Below are 22,646 nucleotides of genomic sequence, written 5' to 3' on the forward strand. Positions count from 1 at the left end.
TTTTAGTGTTCACGTATGAGTGAAAACATGCAATATTTGTCTTTCTCTGCCTGGCTTATTTCAGTTAATATGATGACCTTCAGTTTCATCTGTGTTGTTGCAAATGACAGGATTTCCTTCTTATTGGTGGCTGAATAATATTCCCTTTGTTTATATACCACATTTTCTTCATCCATTTATCCATTGATGTGCACTTGGGTTGACTCCATATTTTGGCTATTGTGAATGCTGCTGCAATTACCATGGGAGTGCAAATATCTCTTCAATATGCTGATTTCCTTCCTTTTGGATATATACTGAGTAGTGGGATTCATCTGAACCATTTTTTTTTTACACTAGTCAAGTTCAGTAGTGAGAAGGGAGCAAAAAGTAGAACAAGGGGCCGGGTGTGGTGGCTCATGCCTGTAATCCCAGCACTTTGGGAGGCTGAGGCGGGTGGATCACTTGAGGTCAGGAGTTTGAGACCAGCCTGGCCAACATGGTGAAACCCCGCTCCACTAAAAATACAAAAATTAGCTGGGCGTGGTGGTGGGAACCTGTAATCCCAGCTACTCAGGAGGCTGAGGCACGAGAATTGCTTGAACCCGGGAGGCGGAGGTTGCAGTGAACCGAGATTGTGGCACTGCACTCCAGCCTGGGCAACAGAGTGAGACTCCATCTCAAAAAACAATGAACAACAAAAAATACAATTGCAAACCACCACCATTTGACACTGCCTATATCCATCCCCAACCCTGCTCCAATTGTTTCTCTGCAATTGCCACTTTCCAGCATACTATATAATTTACTTTTTTTTTTTTTTTTGAGACGGAGTTTTGTTCTTGTCGCCCAGGCTGGAGTGCAATGGCGTGGTCTCAGCTCATCGCAACCTCCGCCTCCCTGGTTCAAACGATTCTCCTGCCTCATTCTCCCAAGTAGCTAGGGTTACAGGGCCCCCCACCACGCCCGGCTAATTTTTGTATTTTTAGTAGAGACAGGGTTTCACCATGTTGGCCAGGTTGGTCGCAAACTCCTGACCTCAGGTGATCCACCCACTTCGGCCTCCAAAAGTGCTGGGATTACAGGCGTGAGCCACCGCATCTGGCCTAATTTACTTCTTTATTGTGTATCTATCTTTTCCAGGGAACCTCAGCTCCACAAGGGCAGGGCTCTCTTGTCACTTTGGTTTATGGCCATATCACAGCGCCCATCCCAGTGCCTGGCACATATTAAGGAATGCATTAGGATTCCAAAGCCAGCCGGGAGCGGTGGCTCATGCCTGTAATCCCAGCACTTTGGGAGGCTGAGGCAAATGGATCACGAGGATAGGAGTTCAAGACTAGTCCGGCCAAGATGGTGAAGCCCCGTCTCTACTAAAAATACAAAAAATTAGTTGGACGTGGTTGTGGACACCTGTAATCCTATCTATTCGGGAGGCTGAGGCAGAGAATTGCTTGAACCCGGGAGGCAGAGGTTGCAGTGAGCCGAGATCGCGCCACTGCACTCTGGCCTGGGCGACAGAGCAAGACTTCGTCTCAAAAAAAAAAAAAAAATTACAAAGCCCAGAATGCCACAAGACCACAGGTGGTGCAGTGAACATGGCATTGCCTTGAGAGTCTATCAGCCCTGGGCAAGTCATTAAACATAGGGGTGGGGGTGGGAGCCTCCTGTCTGTAACGTGGAGGTGTCACGTGCCAAGGGCTCAGGCACACGCGCGCGCACGCACACACAAACACACCCATTAGTAAGGACACGACCCCTGGCATTCTAATGCGATTTATACTTTTCCGTAAAGGAATTCATTTCCCCCTCTCACTAACCCCAGAGACAGGTAGAGCCGACAGGTGGAAGAACTGAGGCCCGATAGCGACAGCGGGGGACCCTCCCCGCGCCATGGCACGGCCTGGACCCTCCCCGCTCCACGGCACAGCAGCTGTCCGACCCCCTCCTCACGCCCGGGGGGCGCGGCGGCTGCCAAGGGTCGCGGGCAGGGGGCGCGGCGCCGGAGACTACATTTCCCAGGAGCAGTTGCCGCGGTTCCGCCGTTCCTGGGGTTTCAGGAGCCTCGCGTTAAAGGGGGGCGGAGGAGGTTGCGCAGTTCGCCAGCTGGAAGATGGCTCTGCGCCCGGTGGGGACCCAAGAGCCGCCTGCCCGGGTGCCCAGGCGGGGTCTGGCTGGAGTGAAGAAGCCCCCCGGCTCTGCAGTGTCCCTGAGGCGAGGCGAGGCGAGGCCAAGCCAATTGGAGGCCGTCTTTCCTCGTCTTGCCCGCCTCTGGCTTCGGCCTCTGCGCCCAAGCCCCAGGGAACCCCCTTCCTTCCTCTCCAACTCCCCGGAACAGGGGAAGGGGCGGTGAACCTCGCCGCCTGGCGGGAGAAGAGGTGTCCACTAGCTGGAAGCCCCTGCAACCCGAGGCAACCCCTTTCCCCAATTCTGGCTTCAGTTCCGGGAATTTACAGGTCGCTGTGATGGGCGGGGAGAAGGGACAGGAGAGATACAAAATGAAATGAACGCCCAGGTGTCAGGGAGCTGAGCCTCACAGTACCCCGCTCCCAATCCATCCTTCTAAGTCCCGGGCCTCCGCGGTAAAATAGGGGTGATGGGGATAGTGATCACAGGCAGGAGGCGCAAAGGATCCAGAAACCGGTGGGGAGCACCGTGCAAACTGTAAAGCGCTGTGCAAATAAAATTATTCATCGTCGTGTCATTGGATTCATCCAGTCTTTAAGACATGCACGGATCTGGGGCGGGGGATGGGGTGACATGGCTCTGGGCTCTCAGGGTGGAACATCTCGGATACGGGGGGGGGAGCTATTTGGGTGCGTATTAACCCAACCAGGTCTTAATGGGAACCCGAATTGTCTTTGAAAATAACCAAAACAAAGCCACCAGAATGTTGTGTTTTCAAGTGACGAAACTTAAGGGAAATTGACACCATCAAAAGACAAACCTTGACCTTTTGAACTAACCTGACCCCCCATTGCTTCCCTTCCCCGCCTGTGCCACGCAGATAAGCCCGGAGAGAAGGCATCTGACACCGAGTCTTGGGCTCCCCCTCCCCCTTCCTCCCCTAATCATTTGGATTAATCCATCCCTTGGCGTGCGGGGGAAACCCATTAATTTGCCCTGGCTTCAGAGACTCCCAGGTCCAGTAGGAGCCCTCCCACACCCACGCAGCTACGATCCCGTCCCCAACATCAAAACCCTCGGACCCCTCCCCTTTACCCCTCCCCAGTAGCCTACTGTGTCTGCAAACAGCTCTTGGACCATACCGGGATGCGTTCATCATTTTGACCAGCAACAAACTCCCACTCCCAGGGTATTGTTTAAGTGAACAGTGACCGGCCTCTATGCTTAGGGAATAAAAGCGGGGTTGTGGGAGAGGGGCCCAGGGAGCAAGCGTCGCAGAATCTCATCCCAGGGCCGTTGCCAAGCGGACCCGGCACGTGAGTAGGAGGTCGGCCGCAGACAAGGGGTCCTAGGGTCTCTGAGGTCTCTCCTGCTGGCCTCTGGGCCCCTAAAGCCCCTCGAGCTTCAGAACTCCCTACAGACAGTGGCGCCCCGTGTCCACCTCGTCTACACCTGCCAAGCAGCACGGGATAATCTGTGTGCATTTTAACAAAGACATCGCATCTTCCCAGCAAAATGGCGGTGGTCGCGGCCACGGCTCTCTGAACAACTCCACACTTTCCGAGGACAGGTCACAACCCAAGGGACATAACCCCCTCCTCGACCTCTACCCTAGCGCCCCGCTTTCCCAAGTCCCCAAAGCACTCAGGGCCTCTCCTCATTACAGGGGCCCCCAGGACCGTCCCTGGTTAGAGCCTCTGGGGCAGCTTCTCCATTGTGGACCGCCCTCCCCCGCCCCCACATTGCCTTCAAGGAGCCTTGGGAGGGGGACTGAACCCCCAGGCTGGGCCTCAGGGATGGGGGGCAGCGAGTTCTGTCTCTGACACCCCAAAACTTCTAGGCTAAGAGAAGCATATAAATGAATTCCCGATTAGGGTATATAGGAGATGTAGGGGTCTTTGAGGAGAAGAGGCCACCCGGGAGGCCCTCCTCATCTCTCAGAGGGTCCGGGCAGCACTGGGGGTTCGGCCTCCGGAGGGAACCTCAAGGCAGGGGTCGGGGGGCGCGCTGGGGGAGAGACGGCAAAGGAGGGGGAAGGGACAAAGTTTGAAAGTACCCTTCCAACTCTTCCAGGGAAAGTTTCCTTGGGGGCCCCATGGACAGAGAGGGGTAGAGGTGTGGAGGGACCGGTGGCGGGGTGACCCCCGAGAGGTGACCGGACCCCGGGGGAGCGACCCCTCCCCCCTGTCCCGGCTCGGCCCGGCTGGGAGTCGCCCAGCTCGGGGCCGCGTGTGTTAGTTGGGGCCGCTTTCCGGCAGCTCCACCGGGCTAGGGGACCCCGCAGCGGGCCGGGAGCAGAGCCCCCGGTAGCCTCAGGGGAGAGCTTTGCTACGAGGGGTTTCCCGCACCGAGGATCCCTAGCACCGCAGAGCCAGCCCCCCGCAAAGGGGAAATGTGCCGGCACACCAGCGGTCCTCGGCGCCGTTTGGGGCGCGTGGCGGGCGCGGGGGGCGGCGGCTGGGCCAGCGGGCCGCCCGGCGGGGAAGCCCAGGGAGCCAGGCAGCGGCCCAGGGCGGCGGCGGGGAGCAGGAAGGCCCGGGCCGGGGGGAAAGGTCGGATTTGCTCGGCGGAAGAAACACAGATGGCGGCGGCGCAGCGCCATTCCGGGCCGGGAGCAGGCAGCCAGCAGCCCTGTCCTCACCGCGGTCCGCCCGCCGCCGCTAAATACCCGGATGCGCCGCCCAAGCGCCAGACGCGGAGCTGGGAAAAGGGAGGCAGAGGAGGCGGAGGCAGAGGCAGAGGCAGAGCCCGGTGCCGAGACCAAGCGACAGACGACCGGCGGGGCTGGGCCTCGCAAAGCCGGCTCGGCGAGCTCTCCCGACACCCGAGCCGGGGAGGAAAAGCAGCGACTCCTCGCTTGCATCCCCGGGAGCCGCACTCCGGACTGGCCCGGTAGTCAGGGGCTCAGGAGCAGATCCCGAGGCAGGCTTTGCTCAGCCTCCGACGAGGGCTGGCCCTTTGGAAGGCGCCTTCAACAGCCGGACCAGACACGCCACCATGACCGAGAATTCCACGTCCGCCCCTGCGGCCAAGCCCAAGCGGGCCAAGGCCTCCAAGAAGTCTACAGACCACCCCAAGTATTCAGACATGATCGTGGCTGCCATCCAGGCCGAGAAGAACCGCGCTGGCTCCTCGCGCCAGTCCATTCAGAAGTATATCAAGAGTCACTACAAGGTGGGTGAGAACGCTGACTCGCAGATCAAGTTGTCCATCAAGCGCCTGGTCACCACCGGTGTCCTCAAGCAGACCAAAGGGGTGGGGGCCTCGGGGTCCTTCCGGCTAGCCAAGAGCGACGAGCCCAAGAAGTCAGTGGCCTTCAAGAAGACCAAGAAGGAAATCAAGAAGGTAGCCACGCCAAAGAAGGCATCCAAGCCCAAGAAGGCTGCCTCTAAAGCCCCAACCAAGAAACCCAAAGCCACCCCAGTCAAGAAGGCCAAGAAGAAGCTGGCTGCCACGCCCAAGAAAGCCAAAAAACCCAAGACTGTCAAAGCCAAGCCGGTCAAGGCATCCAAGCCCAAAAAGGCCAAACCAGTGAAACCCAAAGCAAAGTCCAGTGCCAAGAGGGCCGGCAAGAAGAAGTGACAATGAAGTCTTTTCTTGCGGACACTCCCTCCTGTCTCCTCTTTTCTGTAAATAATTTTCTCCTTTTTTCTCTCTTGATGCTCACCACCACCTTTTGCCCCCTTCTGCTCTGACTTTATAAGAGACAGGATTTGGATTCTTCAGAAATTACAGAATAATTCATTTTCCTTAACCAGTTGTGCAAGGACAGCAACAACCAATCTAATGATGAGAATGTACTTATATTTTGTTTTGCTATTTTAACCTACTTACGGGGTTAGGGATTTGCGGGGGGGCGGGGGGCTTGTGTGTTTTGTTGGCTTGTTTGCCATGAAGGTAGATGGGGGTGGGGAGAAGACACAAGGCAGTTTGTTCTGGCTAGATGAGAAGGGAACCCAGGAATTGTGAGGTTAGCAGGAATATCTTTAGGGTGAGTGAGTTTTCTTTGAGTTGGGCACCCGTTGTGAGAGTTTCAGAACCTTTGGCCAGGAGGGAGAGAGGTGGTAGGGAGCAGCCAGCCGGCAAAGGAAGGAGGTGGAAAAAAACCGCCACCGGGCTGACTTCCACCTCCCAGTGGTGAGCAGTGGGGGCCCAAACCCAGTTTCCTTCTCATTTTTGTTAGTTTGCCCTTTCGGCCTCCCTATTTTCTTAGGGAAGGGGAGTGGGGTCCAAGTGACAGCTGGATGGGAGAAGCCGTAGCTTCTCCCAGTCAGCTAGGATGTAGCCATTGGGGGATCTTTGTGGCTTCAGCAAATTCTCTTGTTAAACCGGAGTGAAAACTTTAGGGGAAGGGTGGGGAGTCAGCCAAGTGCCTCAGTGTGCCCTGTTGAAACTTGGGTTTTTCCACACAATCGATGGATTGTGTCCTAGGAAGACTTTTCTTTTCCTCTGGATTTTTGTTCCTCCTGTACAAGAGGTGTCTTTGCTTGGTTTGGTGGGGCTGCGGCCACTTAAAACCTCCCGATCTCTTTTTATTTTGAGTCCTTTATTATAAGTAGTTGTAGCTGGGGGAGGGGGAGGGGGAGTGGGCGGGCAGTGGATAGTAAGACTTACTGCAGTCGATTTGGGATTTGCTAAGTAGTTTTACAGAGCTAGATCTGTGTGCATGTGTGTGTTTGTGTATATATACATATCTAGGGCTAGTACTTAGTTTCACACCCGGGAGCTGGGAGAAAAAACCTGTACAGTTGTCTTTCTCTTATTTTTAATAAAATAGAAAAATCGCGCACTTGCGCGTCCCCCCCACCCCCTTTTTTAAACAAGTGTTACTTGTGCCGGGAAAATTTTGCTGTCTTTGTAATTTTAAAACTTTAAAATAAATTGGAAAAGGGAGAAACTGAGCGGTGTATTTTTCCTCACTTTGAAGACTGGAGGATGAATGCGGAGCGGTTAGGCGGGAGGGCAGTGGGGACATCTGGGGCGTTTGCACCTGAGAATGGGGGGGAGGGTTCAGGAGCTGGACAGAAGCCAGGAATCCTTAGTCCCGAGGCTGCAGAACGTGCTTTAGCCGGCTTCTAGGCTTCTGCTTTTGGGGTCCAGAGGGTACCCCATTTCCGGTCGAGAGGTGAGTACGTGGGAATGCGGTGGGGAGTCTGGTGGGCTGGGCCCTGACGCGATTTCCTCCGCCCCCTTCCCTCCCCTCTGCCACCCGGACCTCTGCAGTCTCAACTTACAAGTCAAGCCGCTCGGTACCCGGCGGATCCCGCCAGGCCCCGCCCACCCATCCTAGGCCCGCCTCCCCGCCTCTTTAAGCGAGCCCCCCTCACTCCGATTGGCTGCCGGAGTCCGGCCCCCGGCCACGTGACCAGGCTGCGTCCGAGATGCGCACGGCTCCCAGGCAGGCAGGCGCGCTCGGGCGAGGTAGGAGCTATGTGGGCTGGAAACGCCTGGCGCGCCGCAGTCTTCTGGGTGTCCCGCGGCCGCCGCGCACAGTCAGCGCTGGCCCAGCTGCGTGGCATTCTGGAGGGGGAGCTGGAAGGCATCCGCGGAGCTGGCACTTGGAAGAGTGAGCGGGTCATCACGTCCCGTCAGGGGCCGCACATCTGCGTGGACGGCGTCGCCGGAGGTAACTGTCCGTCCCGGGAGTCGTTCCAAGACCTTTCCCGAGCTTGCGCTGGAATGGAGGTTCTGGAGGCGGGGGTGGGCGGCTCCTACACTCTTAGCTACTGTTCCCCTTCGCATCTCTCAGGGCGACTTTATGGCTTCCTAATATTGACTCTCGCCTGGTTAAACCCTTTTGACGGAGGGAGGCGATTTGCCCAGCAAGAAAACCCGCATTTCTTGAGCGGCTGCTTTGTGAAGGTCTCTACCAATTGTTGCTGCACGTGAACTCCTGCTAACTTCTAGACGCAGGAATGACTAATTCCATTTTACAAACGAAGAAGCTGAAATCCACAGATGTGAAATGGCTTGCCCAAAAGCCCCCAGCTAGCTGCGGGCAGCGCTGGAATATTGGAGCTGGAACATTGCCTAACTGGCCAGAGAGGACAGCTTGCTGGGTAAACTCATAGCAAGCAGGGGGTCCCAGGGCTGCCGCAGAAATCACATGATGAGTTGGCCCTGCCAGGTCTCCCTCATTTCTTTCTTTCCTTTTTTTTTTTCTGAGACGGAGTCTCGTCTTGCTTTGTCGCCCAGGCTGGAGTGCAGTGGCGAGATCTCGGTTCACTGCAACCTCTGCCTCCCGGGTTCAAGCGATTTTCATGCCTCAGCCTCCCAAGTAGCTGGGATTACAGGCATGTGCCAGCACACCCGGCTAATTTTTGTATTTTTAGTAGAGACTGGGTTTCACCATGTTGGCCAGGCTGGTCTCGAACTCCTGACCTCAAGTGATCCGCCCGCCTCAGCCTCCCAAAGTGTTGAGATTACAGGCGTGAGCCACCACTCCCAGCCCTCCCTCATTTCACTCTAACCAGTGGTTACACCTGACTTATTCGTGTCAGGCCTCAGGTGAGTGGTGATCATCAACAGGCTCCCAAAGCTGCCTTCTGCTCAGGAAATTAGGCATAGAACCCTTGGTGCTGTTGCACTCATTTGTAAAATAGAGGTCCCAGGTAATCCCTTCTCTCCCTCAGGGGAAGCTTAGAGCGGGTCAAAAGATGGGAAATTAGGAGACCCAAGTTCTCATCCTGTTTTTGCCTTTCCCAGGCTGTGTGAACTTTCCCCTCTGGCCTGTTTGCTCCTAAGGTCAGCTGTGTTCACTCTGGGCTTTAGAATTCAGGGACTGGTATCTCAGGCACCTACCTTTGGGGGTGTGATTCTGGTAGCAAAGCAAACTGTGGAGTTCCAGGACTGCAGCAAGCATCTGACCCAGCCCTCTTCTTTAACTCTCAAGGAAACCAAGGGGTCAGATAAGGAGTCAGTGGTGGTCTTCAGGCACAGGAGAAGCCTGTGAGGAAGGGCTGAGTTCCTCCTTGGGTAGAATGTGATTCAAAGCCAGAGTTTAGCCTGGGCACAGTGGCTTGTGCCTGAAATCTTAGCACTTTGGGAGGCCAAGGCAGGAGGATTGCGTGAGGCTAGGAGTTCGAGACCAGCATGGGCAACATAATGAGACCCCATCTCTACAAAAAATAAAAAAAATTAATCGGGCATGGTGGCACGCACCTGTAGTCCCAGCTGCTCAGGAGGTTAAGTGGGAGGATTGCTTGAGCCTGGGAGGTTGGGGCTGCAGTGAACCATGATTGCACCACTGTACTCCAACTTGGGCGACAGAGCTAGACCCTGTCTCAAAAAAAAAAAAGTTTAAACTTCTTGCTCTTCAAGATGTGTAGCACTGACCCTCCCTCTGTAGCTGTTGAATTTGGTGCCTCCTCAACGGTGAATCCAGGTCTGTTTCCTTTCTGGACCATTTCCCCAGGGCCTGGCACTGTCATCTTTCCAGGCCTGCCCTTGCCCCACCTGAGCTGCTGTATCCATCTCCTCTCCTTCACCTCAGGAATCCTTAACTTCTGTGCCAACAACTACCTGGGCCTGAGCAGCCACCCTGAGGTGATCCAGGCAGGTCTGCAGGCTCTGGAGGAGTTTGGAGCTGGCCTCAGCTCTGTCCGCTTTATCTGTGGAACCCAGGTACACAGTGAGTGGTGGGGGGTTGTGGGGACTAACCCCAGCTGCCTGCTTCCCACAGTCAGCAAGGCTGGTTTAGCCAGCTCAGCTCAGCCACAGCCCTGGGCCTAGTGTTGGCCCCAGAGCTGTGCAGCAGAAAGGCTGAGTGCAGGCATCTGTTTTGCTGAAAAGCTTTGGCCAAGGAACTTTATATATATTTTTTTTCTTTTTGAGACAGAGTCTTGCTCTGTCACCCAGGCTGGAGTGCAGTGGCACAATCTTGGCTCGCTGTAAACTTTGCCTACCAGACTCAAGTGATTCTCCATGCCTCAGCCTCCTGAGTAGCTGCGATTACAGGCGTGCTACCACACCCAGCTAATTTTTTTTTTTTTTTTTTTTTTTTTTTTTGAGATGGATCCTCACTCTGTCGCTGAGGCTGGAGTGCAGTGGCGTGATCTTGGCTACTGCAAGCTCCGCCTGCCGGGTTCACGCCATTCTCCTGCCTCAACCTCCCAAGTAGCTGGGACTACAGGCCTACCACCATGCCTGGCTAATTTTTTGTATTTTTAGTAGAGACGGGGTTTCACTGTGTTAGCCAGGATGGTCTCGATCTCCTGACCTCGTGATCCACCCACCTTGGCCTCCCAAAGTGCTGGGATTACAGGCGTGAGCTACTGCACCCGGCCTAATTTTTGTATTTTTAGTAGAGACGGGGTTTCATCATGTTGGCCAGTCTGGTCTTGAACTCCTGGCCTCAAGTGATCTCCTCCACCTTGGCCTTCCAAAGTGGAAACTGCCTTTTTGAGCACTCATTTTCCCACCTGCAAAACAGAGTCCCTCACACCTGACCTTCTATAATAAAAGAGGAGTAGGTGGCAGGAACTGAGACTGAGGGCTCTGGGGCTGTTCTGACGGAGCACAGTTGCCAGTGCTGCCCTTTAATGGCCCTGTTCCTGTGGGCAAGTATCTTAACCTTTCTCTGTCTCAATTACTTCATAGGGAAAATGAAGATAATAGCACTTAATAGGATCATTACAAATTAAAGACTTAATACATGTAATGCTTAGAATAGGCTGGGCGCAATGGCTCATACCTGTAATCCCAGCACTTTGGGAGGCTGATGCAGGTGGATCACCTGAGGTCAGGAGTTCAAGACCAGCCTGGCCAACATGGCAAAACCCTTTCTCTACAAAAATACAAAAATTAGCTGGCATGATGGTGGGTGCCTGTAATCGCAGCCACTTGGGAGGCTGAGGCAGGAGAATCGCTTGAACCTAGGAGGTGGAGGTTGCAGTGAGCTGAGATCATGCCACTGCACTCCAGCCTGAGCAACAGAGTGAGACTCTGTCTCAAAAAAAAAAAAAAAAAACAGCCTGGCACATAATAGTGCTCAATGAATGTTGGCTATTATTTATTTTCCAAATGTTACTAAATAAATTTATATAAGTATGAAACTTAAATAGTACTTATTATGTGCCAGGAATTCTTTTAAGAAAATTACAACTATTGGCCAGGCGTGGTGGCTCATGCCTGTAATCCAGGCACTTTGGGAGGCCAAGGTGGGTAGACTACTTGAGGTCAGGAGTTCAAGACCAGCCTGGCCAACATGATGAAACCCTGTCTCTGCTAAAAATACAAAAATTAGCTGGCCGTGCTGACTTGAACCCAGGAGGCAGGGGTTGCAGTGAGCCACCATGGTGCGACCACACTCCAGCCTGGGTGACAGAGTGAAACTCTGTCTCAAAAAAAAAAAAATAAAGAACATTACAAGTATTAACTCATTAATCCTAAGTGATAGCTGCTATTCTTATTCCTGCTATTGAGATGAGGACACTGAGGTCCAGAGAGGTTAAGTGACTTGCCCAGAGGCACACAGCCTATTGTGGGATTTGAACCCTGGCTCAAGAGTCCATGCTGGCTGGGCATGGTGGTTCACACCTGTAATCCCAATACTTTTGGAGCCCAAAGCAGAAGGATCACTTGATGCCTGGAGTTTGAGACCAGCCTGGGCAACATAGCAAGACCCTCTCTCTACAAAAAAAAAATGTTTTTAATTAGCTGGGTGTGGTGGTGCACACCTGTAGTCCCAGCTACTAGGGAGGGGAGGCTGAGTTGGGAGGATCACTTGAGCCCAGGAGTTCAAGGCTACAGTAAGCTATGATCTCACTACTGCACTCCAGCCTGAGTGACAGAGAATCCCTGTCTCATTTGCCAAAAAAGAGAGAGAGTCTGTGCTCCTGACTACTTGTGATTATCATTAACTGCCCTCTCAGAAAGGTGAGTGTGAAATGAATGTCAGAGGCAGAACTCCTGACTCGCATCCAGTCACTTCCCAGCAAAGCCCTCACCCAGACCCAACAGTTTTCAAATCTACAAATTAGAGGCCCAGGTGAACCCAGAATTACCTCTGTGATCTTTTTCTTCACCATTAGGCAACCAAAAAAGACACTCAGTATGGTGTTAGGAAGACACATCTTCCTTCTCCACGAGTGCCCGTAATTCCACCGTTAGACTGCCATTGTAAAACCAAAGTCTGCCCAGGGAGGGAACCTAACAGGTCCTCAGTTCCTCAATGGGAACTGTCTGTCAGATTCCTGGCAGCTCTGGGATAGCCCATGTGTGGCAGAAAGTAAGGAGACTGAGGTTGCAGGCTTTCTGGGTTGGGTCTCTGTGGTCCTCCAAGCCTCTGTCCCCTCGAACTTGTCCCACATGACCCCACAGGCATCAACACGTGTCTCACTTATTTTCTTCAGAGCATCCACAAGAATCTAGAAGCAAAAATAGCCCGCTTCCACCAGCGGGAGGATGCCATCCTCTATCCCAGCTGTTTTGACGCCAACGCCGGCCTCTTTGAGGTGTGTGGAAGCTGTCCTGCGGGTGAGGATTGGTGGGGCCTGTTAGGCTGAGGAAGGCTTGGGGGTGGGCAGTCGGGAGAACCTAGCAGGATTCAGTGCCATGCCTAGAGGCTCCAGAGCCCACTTCTTCTGGAGGTCAAGGTTGGGCCAGGTAGATGCTCCAGGAGGAATCCTGGGGCTTGCAAGGAGCCTGAGTTCCAGAGCCTTTGGGGGATAAGCTACATCAGCTGGAAGGCTGGGGGAGGCGGGGGCCTGGTACTCACCAAATATATTCTCACCTCCTCTTACTAGAGCAGGGCGCTGGTCCATCCCGGCACTGAGGCACGGGGGCCCCAGATAGAAGCACAGGACGCCTTGCCTCTCTACCCAGAGGAACGCCCTGGCTGGCAGTACAGTTTTTTGATTTGCGGGAGTCCCGGTCAAGGGAGAAGCCCAGGGTGGTTAAATGATGGCTGTACGCTCACTGCCTCCCTCCAGGCCCTGCTGACCCCGGAGGACGCAGTCCTGTCAGACGAGCTGAACCATGCCTCCATCATCGACGGCATCCGGCTGTGCAAGGCCCACAAGTACCGCTATCGCCACCTGGACATGGCTGACCTAGAAGCCAAGCTGCAGGAGGCCCAGGTGGGGCGACACCTGGGTCCACCCTCAGCCTCCACCTGGGGAAGGAAGTGAGGCTTAGAGAGGCCAACTCCTCACTCACAGACAGATAGCCTGACAGTTTGAAACAGCAGAGATTTGTCCAAGATTTGAATCCAAATTCCTCACACCCAAAGCATTATTCTTTCTTTTTTTTTTTTTTTTTTTCCTGAAACAGAGTTTCACTCTGTTGCCAAGGCTGGAGTATAGTGGTGCGATCTCGGCTCACTGCGACCTCTACCTCCTGGGTTCAAGTGATTCTCCTGCCTCAGCCTCCCAAGTAGCTGGGATTACAGGCATCCGCCACCCCACCTGGCTAATTTTTGTATTTTTAGTAAAGACAGGGTTTCATCATGGTGTCCAGGCTGGTCTCAAACTCCTGACCTCAGTTGATTCACCCGCCTCGGCCTCCCAAAGTGCTGGGATTATAGACGTGAGCCACTGTGCCTGGCACCAGAGCATTATTCCATGGTACCTTGAGGTTTTTCCGTGTGTGTGTGTGTGTGTGTGTGTGTGTTTGAGACAGGGTCTCACTCTGTTGCCCAGGCTATATTGCAAGGGTGCAGTCATAGCTCACTGCAGCCTTAATCTTCTGGACTCGAGCGATCCTCCCACCTCAGTCTCCTGAGTAGCTGGGACTACCGGTGCCCACCACACCCAGTTTTTTATTTGTTTGTTTGTTTTTTAGATGGAATTTCACTCTTTTTGCCCAGGCTGAAGTGCAATGGTGCGATCTCAGCTCACTGCAACCTCTGCCTCCCGGGTTCAATTGATTCTCCTGCCTCAGCCTCTGGAAGTAGCTGGGATTACAGGCACGCACCACCGTGCTCAGCTAATTTTGTATTTTTAGTAGAGATGGGGTTTAACCATGTTGGCCAGGCTGGTTTCAAACTCCTGACCTCAGGTGATCTGCCTGCCTCAGCCTCCCAAAGTGTTGGGATTACAGGCGTGAGCCACCGCGCCCAGCCTGTTTGTTTGTTTTTGAGACAGGGTCTCACTATAATGCTCAGGCTAGCCTTGAACTCCTGGGCTCCCAAAGTTACAGGCATGAGCCACCATACCTAGCCAGTTTTTTAAATTTTTAGTAGAAACAGGGTCTCACTATGTTGCCCAGGCTGGTCTCCAACCCCGAAGCTCCCAAAGTGCTGGGATTACAGGTGTGAGCCACTGCACCCAGCCTGCCTTGAGTATTAGCAAGCACCTTCTGTGTGGCAGGCCCTTGCTAGGCGTAAGGATAGAATGTACATGTTGGTGAGACCTGGTCCCAGCCTAGCCTGCCCTCTGGGACCTTACACAGGAGAGACAGACATGAGCCCATTCTCACTGTCCAGGGCTCAGCGTGGAAATGGGTGACACTGAGAAGCACAGATGAGGGAGAGGATGTTCCAGCCCCCAAGATGGTGGTACCTGTGTGCCCACCTCTGTGCTGGGCACTGGGCAGGATGAGCTCTCAGAGCTCCAAGCAGCATAAGAGACGGGTGGTTTGGCCCAACTTGACACCACCCACCATCTGCTCATGTCTTTCCTGCAGAAGCATCGGCTGCGCCTAGTGGCCACTGATGGGGCCTTTTCCATGGATGGCGACATCGCACCCCTGCAGGAGATCTGCCGCCTCGCCTCTAGATATGGCGCCCTGGTCTTTGTGGATGAATGCCATGCCACTGGCTTCCTGGGGCCCACAGGACGGTGGGACCATGTGGCACCTGAGGCCTGGGGTGGGGCTTCTGAGGGTGGCTGGGAAACGAGGAGGCCAGTCCCCAGCATGATCCATAATCCCTGGGCTCTCAGGAGGCCAGTGACAGCAGCGGTGGCTTCCTTTGCAGGGGCACAGACGAGCTGCTGGGTGTGATGGACCAGGTCACCATCATCAACTCCACCCTGGGGAAGGCCCTGGGTGGAGCATCAGGTACCTGCAAGGTTGTGTCCCTGGGGTTCCCTTGTCCTTTTGAGGGGCCCTGAAGGGGCTCAGGGAAGTGGGGAGGGCAGTATGGACTGTACTTTCAGGAGGGGGTTGGGGTAGGTTCTGGCCCCTGACCAACCCCTCCCCCCACCTCTTCCCTTCTTCTCAGGGGGCTACACGACAGGGCCTGGGCCCCTGGTGTCCCTGCTGCGGCAGCGCGCCCGGCCCTACCTCTTCTCCAACAGTCTGCCACCTGCTGTTGTTGGCTGCGCCTCCAAGGCCCTAGATCTGCTCATGGAGAGTAACACCATTGTCCAGTCTATGGCTGCCAAGACCCAGAGGTGCGGCTCCCAGCAGGGCAGGCTCGGGGGCGGAGGGACGTGGTGAGAGCCAGCCTCATGTGTCTGCCCAGGCCCATAGACAGCTCTGTGCCCACTGGGTCTGCTTCTGCCTGTTCCCCTCCCTCCTCTCTGTCCCTGCCTCTCCCCTCTAGCTTCTGTGTCTCCTTCTTGTCCATCCTGTCTTTCCGCCTCCCTTTTTGTTCTCCCTGCCCCCTGCCTGGCTCCCATCTGCCTCTTAGAGCTTGTAACTGTCTTTGTTGATCCTTCTTGCAGACATGGGCATAGACCTCGGGCCTGGTCCCTGCAAGGAGCGGGTGTGAATGCTCCACGGCCCCTTAGCTACCTGTGACACCTTGTGCCCACAGGTTCCGTAGTAAGATGGAAGCTGCTGGCTTCACTATCTCGGGAGCCAGTCACCCCATCTGCCCTGTGATGCTGGGTGATGCCCGGCTGGCCTCTCGCATGGCGGATGACATGCTGAAAAGAGGTAAGGGTGCTGAGACAAGGGAACTGGTGGTGGGTCCTGAGACAAGAGAAAGGGAAACCCCTAGACTGTGACCCACCCCCGCACCCAGCCACGCTGCGGCCTCTTAGGCCAGCTGTCTGTCTAAGCTTGAAAACCCCAAGCCATGAGGCAGTCCCGAATCTGAGACCTGGGGCAGTTCCCTTGCCCTCTGTGTTCTGCCCCCAAGCCTGTTGGTTCTGGCACGCCCTTGCTTTCTACCCTCCCAGGCATCTTTGTCATCGGGTTCAGCTACCCCGTGGTCCCCAAGGGCAAGGCCCGGATCCGGGTACAGATCTCAGCAGTGCACAGCGAGGAAGACATTGACTGCTGCGTGGAGGCCTTCGTGGAAGTGGGGCGACTGCACAGGGCACTGCCCTGAGCTCTGGGTAAGGACGAGAAGAGCCAAGGTCCACCTACTGCCACAGGGTCAAAGGAGGTTTTCGATCAGCTGAGACCAGAGGCTCTGAGCCCTGAACCAAAGTCCCAGAGCTGGGCTGGGACGTGGCCTGTGCTGAGGGCTGTGAGAATGTGAAACAACAGTGTGAAAATTGGCTGTGACACTCTGGTCTGCTTTATTGTGTCTGGACAGGCCCTGTCCTGTGGCCGATTGAAGAATCAGGCAGGAGCCAGGGCTCTGAGGGGAGGCTCCTGAGGACTGCAGATCTCCACTGACCTCTTTCCCTAGATTAAGATGGGACCCAGTGGCCGGGCACGGTGGCTCACACCTGTAATCCTAGCACTTTGGGAGGCCAAGGCGGGCGGATCACCTGAGGTGGGGAGTTGGAGACCAGCCTGACCAACATGGAGAAACCCCGTCTCTACTAAAAATACGAAATTAGCTGGGCGTGGTGGCGTATGCCTGTAATCCCAGCTACTCAGGAGGCTGAGGCAGGAGAATCGCTTGAACCAGGGAGGTGGAGGTTGCAGTGAGCCAAGATCATGCCATTTGCACTCCAGCCTGGGCAAAAGAGCAGAAGTCTGTCTCAAAAAAAAAAAAAAAAAAAAAAAAAGCTGGGACCCAGGCCTTTGGGAGATAGGCACGGGCCACCGTTTGTCTCGGGTAGTTTCTGTGCTGCTGTGGAGGGCTGCTGAGAACTAGCCCCACAGGCCCTTTACCCTGCCACTGCCCGCTACTCTGCAGCCCCTGAGTCTAGTCTTAGAGTCTAGCTTCTTCCTTCTCCCCATTGGAAGATGTTCTGTCGCTGCCCAGATAGGAGGAGGCTGGGTGTCCATGTTTGGAAGGAGAGGCAGAGGATTCAGGCCCAAAAGAAAAGAATGAGGATCACCCCTGGGGAAGCTCCGGACAGTCGGGGAACCTGTGTTCAAGTCCACTCTCTCCCTGCCTTACTCTGCCTTTGGCAAGCCGCAGTCCCTGTGTGTGCCTCAGTCCTCCTGCCACTACGTCTTGAGGTCTGAGGCCTTTCCATCTCGCTCATTCCAAGGCCTACGATGATCAGCCGCCAGGGGGTGCTGCGAGCACGGGCCGCGGCCGCCGGCTCGCCCCGCCCCTCCAGACTGGGGGCCTTGGGCCGCGGCTGTTCGGGCTGCCCAGCAGTCAAGGCCAGGAGGGGCGATTTGCTGCTGCTGAGGCCCCATCCTCCCTTGTGCCCCACAATGGCTCACCCCTCTCCTGTTGGAGGGGCCTGCGGGAGGAGGGCGGTCTCTCCCTGGCAGCCTTGTGGACCCCTTGTGGGGTGGGGAGTGGAGTCCCCGCAGCTCCACCGTCAGCGTGGTGTGACATTGGGAAGCTCTTAGTTTGCTTGGGGCAGAGGATGAAAAGGCCTTTTATCATTAACGACATGAAACTAGCTCTACGTCTCTCTCTGGCGTCCTGCACCTCCAGCCCACCCATTTGCCCGTTATCTTGGGATGAACAGTATGAGCTGGGCTCTGGCCCAACCCTGCAGGATCTGACAGCTGGGATTCAGGGAATCCTAGCCTGCGATCTGGAGGACCTTGCTGCAGGGGTCCAGGAGCTGGGGGGGTGGGGGTGGGGGCCAGTGTGAAGGTGGAAGGCAGCCTGGCTGGGGTAGCTGTGGCCACATTTGCGGCAGGAACATTTGCAGCCCGCCGCCACCGAGTAGGGCACGTGGCACCAGGCGCGCTGCAGCAGGGGATGTGCACAAGGGCTCAACCAGTAATGTCGAGCCAGCAGCTTGATGAGCATGGTCTGCGCTAGCCGGCAGCTCATGTTAAGCGCCACGGGCAGCCGCTGGGTGACGTGTGGCAGTCGGTGTGGTGCACCCGGCGGGGCCAGAACAGAGGGCCCACGTCCACCCAGACCGACGTGAGGCGGCACGAGGCGAGGTCCAGACAACGGCGCAGAAAGTGCGTCGCCGCCCCTGTGGCTCCCAGGAGCCGCCACTGGCGTTGCGCTGCCGCGGTGGCAGCGCCGCGACCCCCTGGGCTAGCTGGTCGCGGTAGGGCTCCACGCCGTTGGCCAACCCGCGGCTCAGCGTGTCCTGCTGCACCAGCCCTGGTCCGCCGCCGCGCTTCTTCCGCAGTCATCCAGAAGGTGTCCGTAGGAGGCGCAGCAGCCGCTCTGGGTGCACGTGTTTCGGCTTGGGCGCCTACCGGTAGTCGCTGGCCGCCCACGACAAGCTGTAGGGCCACGCGGGGCGGGAGGGCCGGCCGTGGATCAGCTGCAAGTCCGCGTTCTGCAGAATCAGAGGCTCTGGGGACCGCTCCAAGAGCGCAATGTCCTTGTTCTCTGCGTCGCGCACGGGGTTCAGGGCCGCGGGCTACCAGAAGCGGCAGTAGGAGTGGATGGAGGTGGCACCGGGCGCACCCGAGGTCTAGGCTCACGGCCGCGCTCTTTATGGCCGCCTGTTCCTTCCTCCTTCCCTCCACCTCCGCTCTCATATCAGCTTAGCCTTGCCGCTGCTGGGAGCTCATCGCCCTAGGCCAAGAAGGACCTTGTGGGCAGGGGGCTCCCAAGGGCCAGGAGTGCAAAGTCATGAATCTCAGATGCTTTCCAGCCCGCTCCAGGGTTCAGGCATGCACATTCGTCCAGGCTTCTGGGAGTCTAAGGGTGCGTTACTTTCACACAGTGGTTGCAGATCTGTCAAAGGTTCTAAAATCCCACCAAGCTGAGTCTCGCCATTCAGGGGTCATAAGAGTCTACAATTCCGTTGTGCAATTCAATTCTGAATTCAATTCAGAATTAATTCAATTCTGGCCGGGCGCGGTGGCTCACGCCTGTAATCCCAGCACTTTGGGAGGCCGAGGCGGGTGGATCACGAGGTCAGGAGACCGAGACCATCCTGGCTAAAACGGTGAAAGCCCGTCTCTACTAAAAATACAAAAAAATTAGCCAGGCGTGGTGGCAGGCGCCTGTAGTCCCAACTACTCGGGAGGCTGAGATGGGAGAATGGCATGAACCTGGGAGGCGGAGCTTGCACTTGCAGTGAGCTGAGATCGCACCACTGCACTCCAGCCTGGGCAACAGAGCGAGACTCTGTCTCAAAAAAAAAAAAAAATTAATTCAATTCTGAAGGTTCTGAATTCAGGTTTGGCAAGTCTAGATTAGATTCCTAATAGTTTCAATTCCGTGAGACTCTGCTTCCAAAAATTGAGGATTTTCTGCATCTAAAGAAGGTGACATCAGGCTTTATAGAGGCACCTCTGAGCCCTCGTGAAAACCCCGGAGCCTTTGAGGAGCTAGTTCTTTTTTTTTTTTTTTTTTTTTTTCGAGTCTTGCTCTGTTGCCCAGGCTGGAGTGCAGTGGCACAGTCTCCGCTCACTGCAACCTCTGTCTCCCGGGCTCAAGCCATTCTCCTGCCTCAGCCTCCCAAGTAGCTGGGATTACAGGTGTGCACCGCCATACCTGGCTAATTTTTAGTAGAGATGGGTTTCATCATGTTGGCCAGGCTGGTCTTGAACTCCTGACCTCAAGTGATCCACCTGCCTTGGCCTCCCAAAGTGCTGGGATTACAGACAGGAGCCACCATGCCTGGCCTTGAGGAGCTAGTTCTGAGCATCTACCCTAGCTCCTCCAGCCTAGGATGCGAGTCCTGGCTCCATCAGCGCCCCTAACGCTGTTTTCTCTCCCCTTACTCACTTCCCCTTGATGCTCCCCAACCCCACCCCCAGCTTCTAAAAACACTACACTCAGCCCCTCCACCTCTCCCCTCCCTTCCTTAACTCACTGCAGACTGCCTTTTGCCCTCAATACACCTGTCCAGTTTACCAGCAGCCTCCTCGTTGCTGAATCCAGTGTATCTTGCTCCCCAGGTGCTAGCCTCCCTAACCCTCTGGAGGCATTTGGCCATGTGGCCCCTCCTTCTCCACGCAGTTCAGGACAGAACTCCATGACTGAATCACACAGCTGTTCACCAAGACCTGTTCATCTCTTTGGCTCTTGCCTAGACGAGAGGCTCCTAACAGGTCACTCATCAAATCTCCCCCCCTCTGTCCATCCTTTTCACCCTGGGCAATAATACATTCTCTTTTTTTTTTTTTTTTTTTTTTTTTTGAGACAGAGTCTCGCTCTGTTGCCCAGTCTGGAGTGTGAGCGATCTCGGCTCACTGCAACCACCACCTCCCGGGTTCAAGCGATTCTCGTGCCTCAGCCTCCTGAGTAGCTGGGATTACAGGTGTGAGCCACCATGCCCAGCTAATTTTTGTATTTTTAGTAGAGGCAGGGTTTTGCCATGTTGGCCAGTCTGGTCTCGAACTCTTGACCTCAGATGATCCGCCCACCTCGGCCTCCCAAAGTGCTAGGATTACAGGTGTGAGCCGCTGCGCCTGGCCCATAACAAACTTCTTACAAAAGACAATGTGGGGAAAAAAAAAGAAAGAAAGAAAATGTGCAGGTCATGTCTCTGCTCTAGAATCTTAGTAGTTCCCCGTTGCTATCAGGTAAAGCCAGACTTTTTGGACAGGTACCTAAACCAGCTGGGCTCCAGCTGGACTAAGGCTCTGGAAAGAGCTTCCAGAGAAGGATCTCAGGATTTGCAGAGCCTGAGGGAGGAGTCTCTGGAGTCTGCTGAAAGGAGACTCAAGTCCTGGTTTCCCACTCCAGGAAACCCCAGTCAAAACTAGGAATCCTTTTTTTTTTTTTGAGACGGAGTCTCACTCTGTCGCCCAGGCTGGAGTGCAGTGGCATGATCTTGGCTCACTGCAACCTCTAACCGCTGGCTTCAAGCAATTCTCTGCCTCAGCCTCCCAAGCAGCTGGGATTACAGGTGCCCGCCACCACACCCGGCTAATTTTTGTATTTTTAGTAGACATGGAGTTTCATCATCTTGGCCAGGCTGGTCTTGAACTCCCGACCTCATGATCCACCTGCCTTGGCCTCCCAAAGTGCTGGGATTACAGGCGTGAGCCACCGCGCCCAGCCTCTTTTTTTTTTTTTTTTTTTTGAGACAATGTCTCACTCCACCTAGGCTGGAGTGCAGTGGCGTCATCTTGGCTCACTGCAACCTCCACTTCCCAGGTTCAAGCGATTCTTCTGCCTCAGCCTCCAGAGTAGCTGAGATTACAGGCGCCCGCCACCACGCTCAATTAATTTTTGTATTTTTAGTAGAGACAAGGTTTCGCCACATTGGCCAGGCTGGTCTCGAATTCCTGGCCTCGAGTGATCTGCCTGCCTCGGGCTCCCAAAGTGCTGGGATTACAGACGTGAGCCACCATGCCCGGCCTAGGAACCTTTTCTAAACATGGATTGGAGCAAGAAGGTGCAGGGATAGGGGATGGAGTCATCAGGCTGGGCCACAGGAGGTAGGAGTGCCAGAGACTGGCTGGGCCCTGGGCACAGAGGGGTTAACTACAAAGCAAATCACAGAGAGCGAGATCAATGGGTTACTGGCTGCAGAGAGAGGAAAAGGCAGCAGCAACGCAGAGAGGCAGAGAAGAGCCAGGGAGAAGAGCCTGCCACCTGGGGGAAATCAGGGACTGAGGAGGAAGTGGCCAGTGGCTACTCCAGAGGGAGTGCCCAACTCCGGCTCCCCAGAGGGGGCAGAGGAGAGGAGGGGCCTTAAAGGCGAAGGGGGAGAAGTAGAAGGCAGACCAGTACCTGCAGGGAGGCACCGAGGGGCAGCCGCTGAACCAGGAGGCCCACCCAGCCCGGCCATTCCACCCAGGATCAAGCCCACTGCCCAAGGCGGAGGTGGGTGTTGCCCATCATGGGCTTTGGAGACCTACTGCATGCTGGGTGCTGGGGTGGGGGCAGACATTGCCTTTCTTCCCTACTCCCTGCCTGGCCCCCCTTTCCCCTACTTTGTCTAACCACCCCAGTGATCTCAAGCCTGCAAGGAGATCCACAGGTAGTAGGAGACATGGGCTGTAGAGTGGGATGGGGGTGAGCGTGGGTGTGGTGTGCACACACGGGTTGTCAGAGGCACCACCTGTTACAGGCTCTCACATGAGCACTCTAGCTTAAGAGGCAGGATACCAGGGTGGCAACAGCCCCAGAGCTGCCATTTCGAGTGTGATATTACCCTCCCACGTCCCCTCTCTGAGCCTCGATTTCCCTATGTGCAGAGAGGGAGCAGTGACCTACACGGTCTTCCCAGTTTTGCCATTGTGGTGATCTCACTATACTGGACCCTCCAATGACTCAGGGATGTTACCCGTGTTTTGCTGAGGCTACAGCTTGTAGCCAGAGAAAGCCCTAAACCCATGTCCCAGGGTCTCCCCTAAACTTCAGATCCCTATTGAGAAGGAATATATACCAGTTTCTGGGTTTGGCCCCTCCCACC

General features: G+C 55.2%; 2 protein-coding genes across 3 annotated transcripts; both read left to right on the forward strand.

Annotated features, from left to right (window-relative positions):
* Nucleotides 1-4,796: 4,796 nt before the first annotated feature.
* Nucleotides 4,797-6,999, forward strand: H1-0 (H1 histone family, member 0; the record flags this gene model as incomplete). The annotated part of the gene is given in 1 exon segment (NM_001134208.1): nt 4,797-6,999. A coding segment is annotated over 1 exon segment (585 nt). The 3' UTR covers nt 5,689-6,999.
* A 515-nt stretch (nt 7,000-7,514) lies between these two features.
* On the forward strand, nt 7,515-16,503 carry GCAT (glycine C-acetyltransferase). 2 transcript variants are annotated; one of them, NM_001133009.2, is given in 9 exon segments: nt 7,515-7,732; nt 9,599-9,729; nt 12,459-12,560; nt 13,038-13,184; nt 14,731-14,885; nt 15,023-15,105; nt 15,269-15,440; nt 15,806-15,927; nt 16,173-16,501. In NM_001133009.2, coding segments are annotated over 9 exon segments (1,260 nt in total). In that variant the 5' UTR covers nt 7,515-7,536; the 3' UTR covers nt 16,325-16,501.
* The last annotated feature ends 6,143 nt before the right edge of the window (nt 16,504-22,646 follow it).

Source organism: Pongo abelii, chromosome 23 (assembly GCF_028885655.2).
Source record: "Pongo abelii isolate AG06213 chromosome 23, NHGRI_mPonAbe1-v2.0_pri, whole genome shotgun sequence".
In the NCBI taxonomy this organism is placed as follows: Eukaryota; Metazoa; Chordata; class Mammalia; order Primates; family Hominidae; genus Pongo; species Pongo abelii.

Excerpts from the sequence above, each read along its gene's own strand:
- GCAT (XM_063722717.1), top strand. The coding sequence starts at position 13,149 with ATGGCTGACCTAGAAGCCAAGCTGCAGGAGGCCCAG. Across the intron at positions 14,886-15,022 it reads TTCCTGGGGCCCACAGGACG|GGGCACAGACGAGCTGCTGG; the intron begins GTGGGACCATGT and ends CTTCCTTTGCAG. Across the intron at positions 15,441-15,805 it reads ATGGCTGCCAAGACCCAGAG|GTTCCGTAGTAAGATGGAAG; the intron begins GTGCGGCTCCCA and ends TTGTGCCCACAG.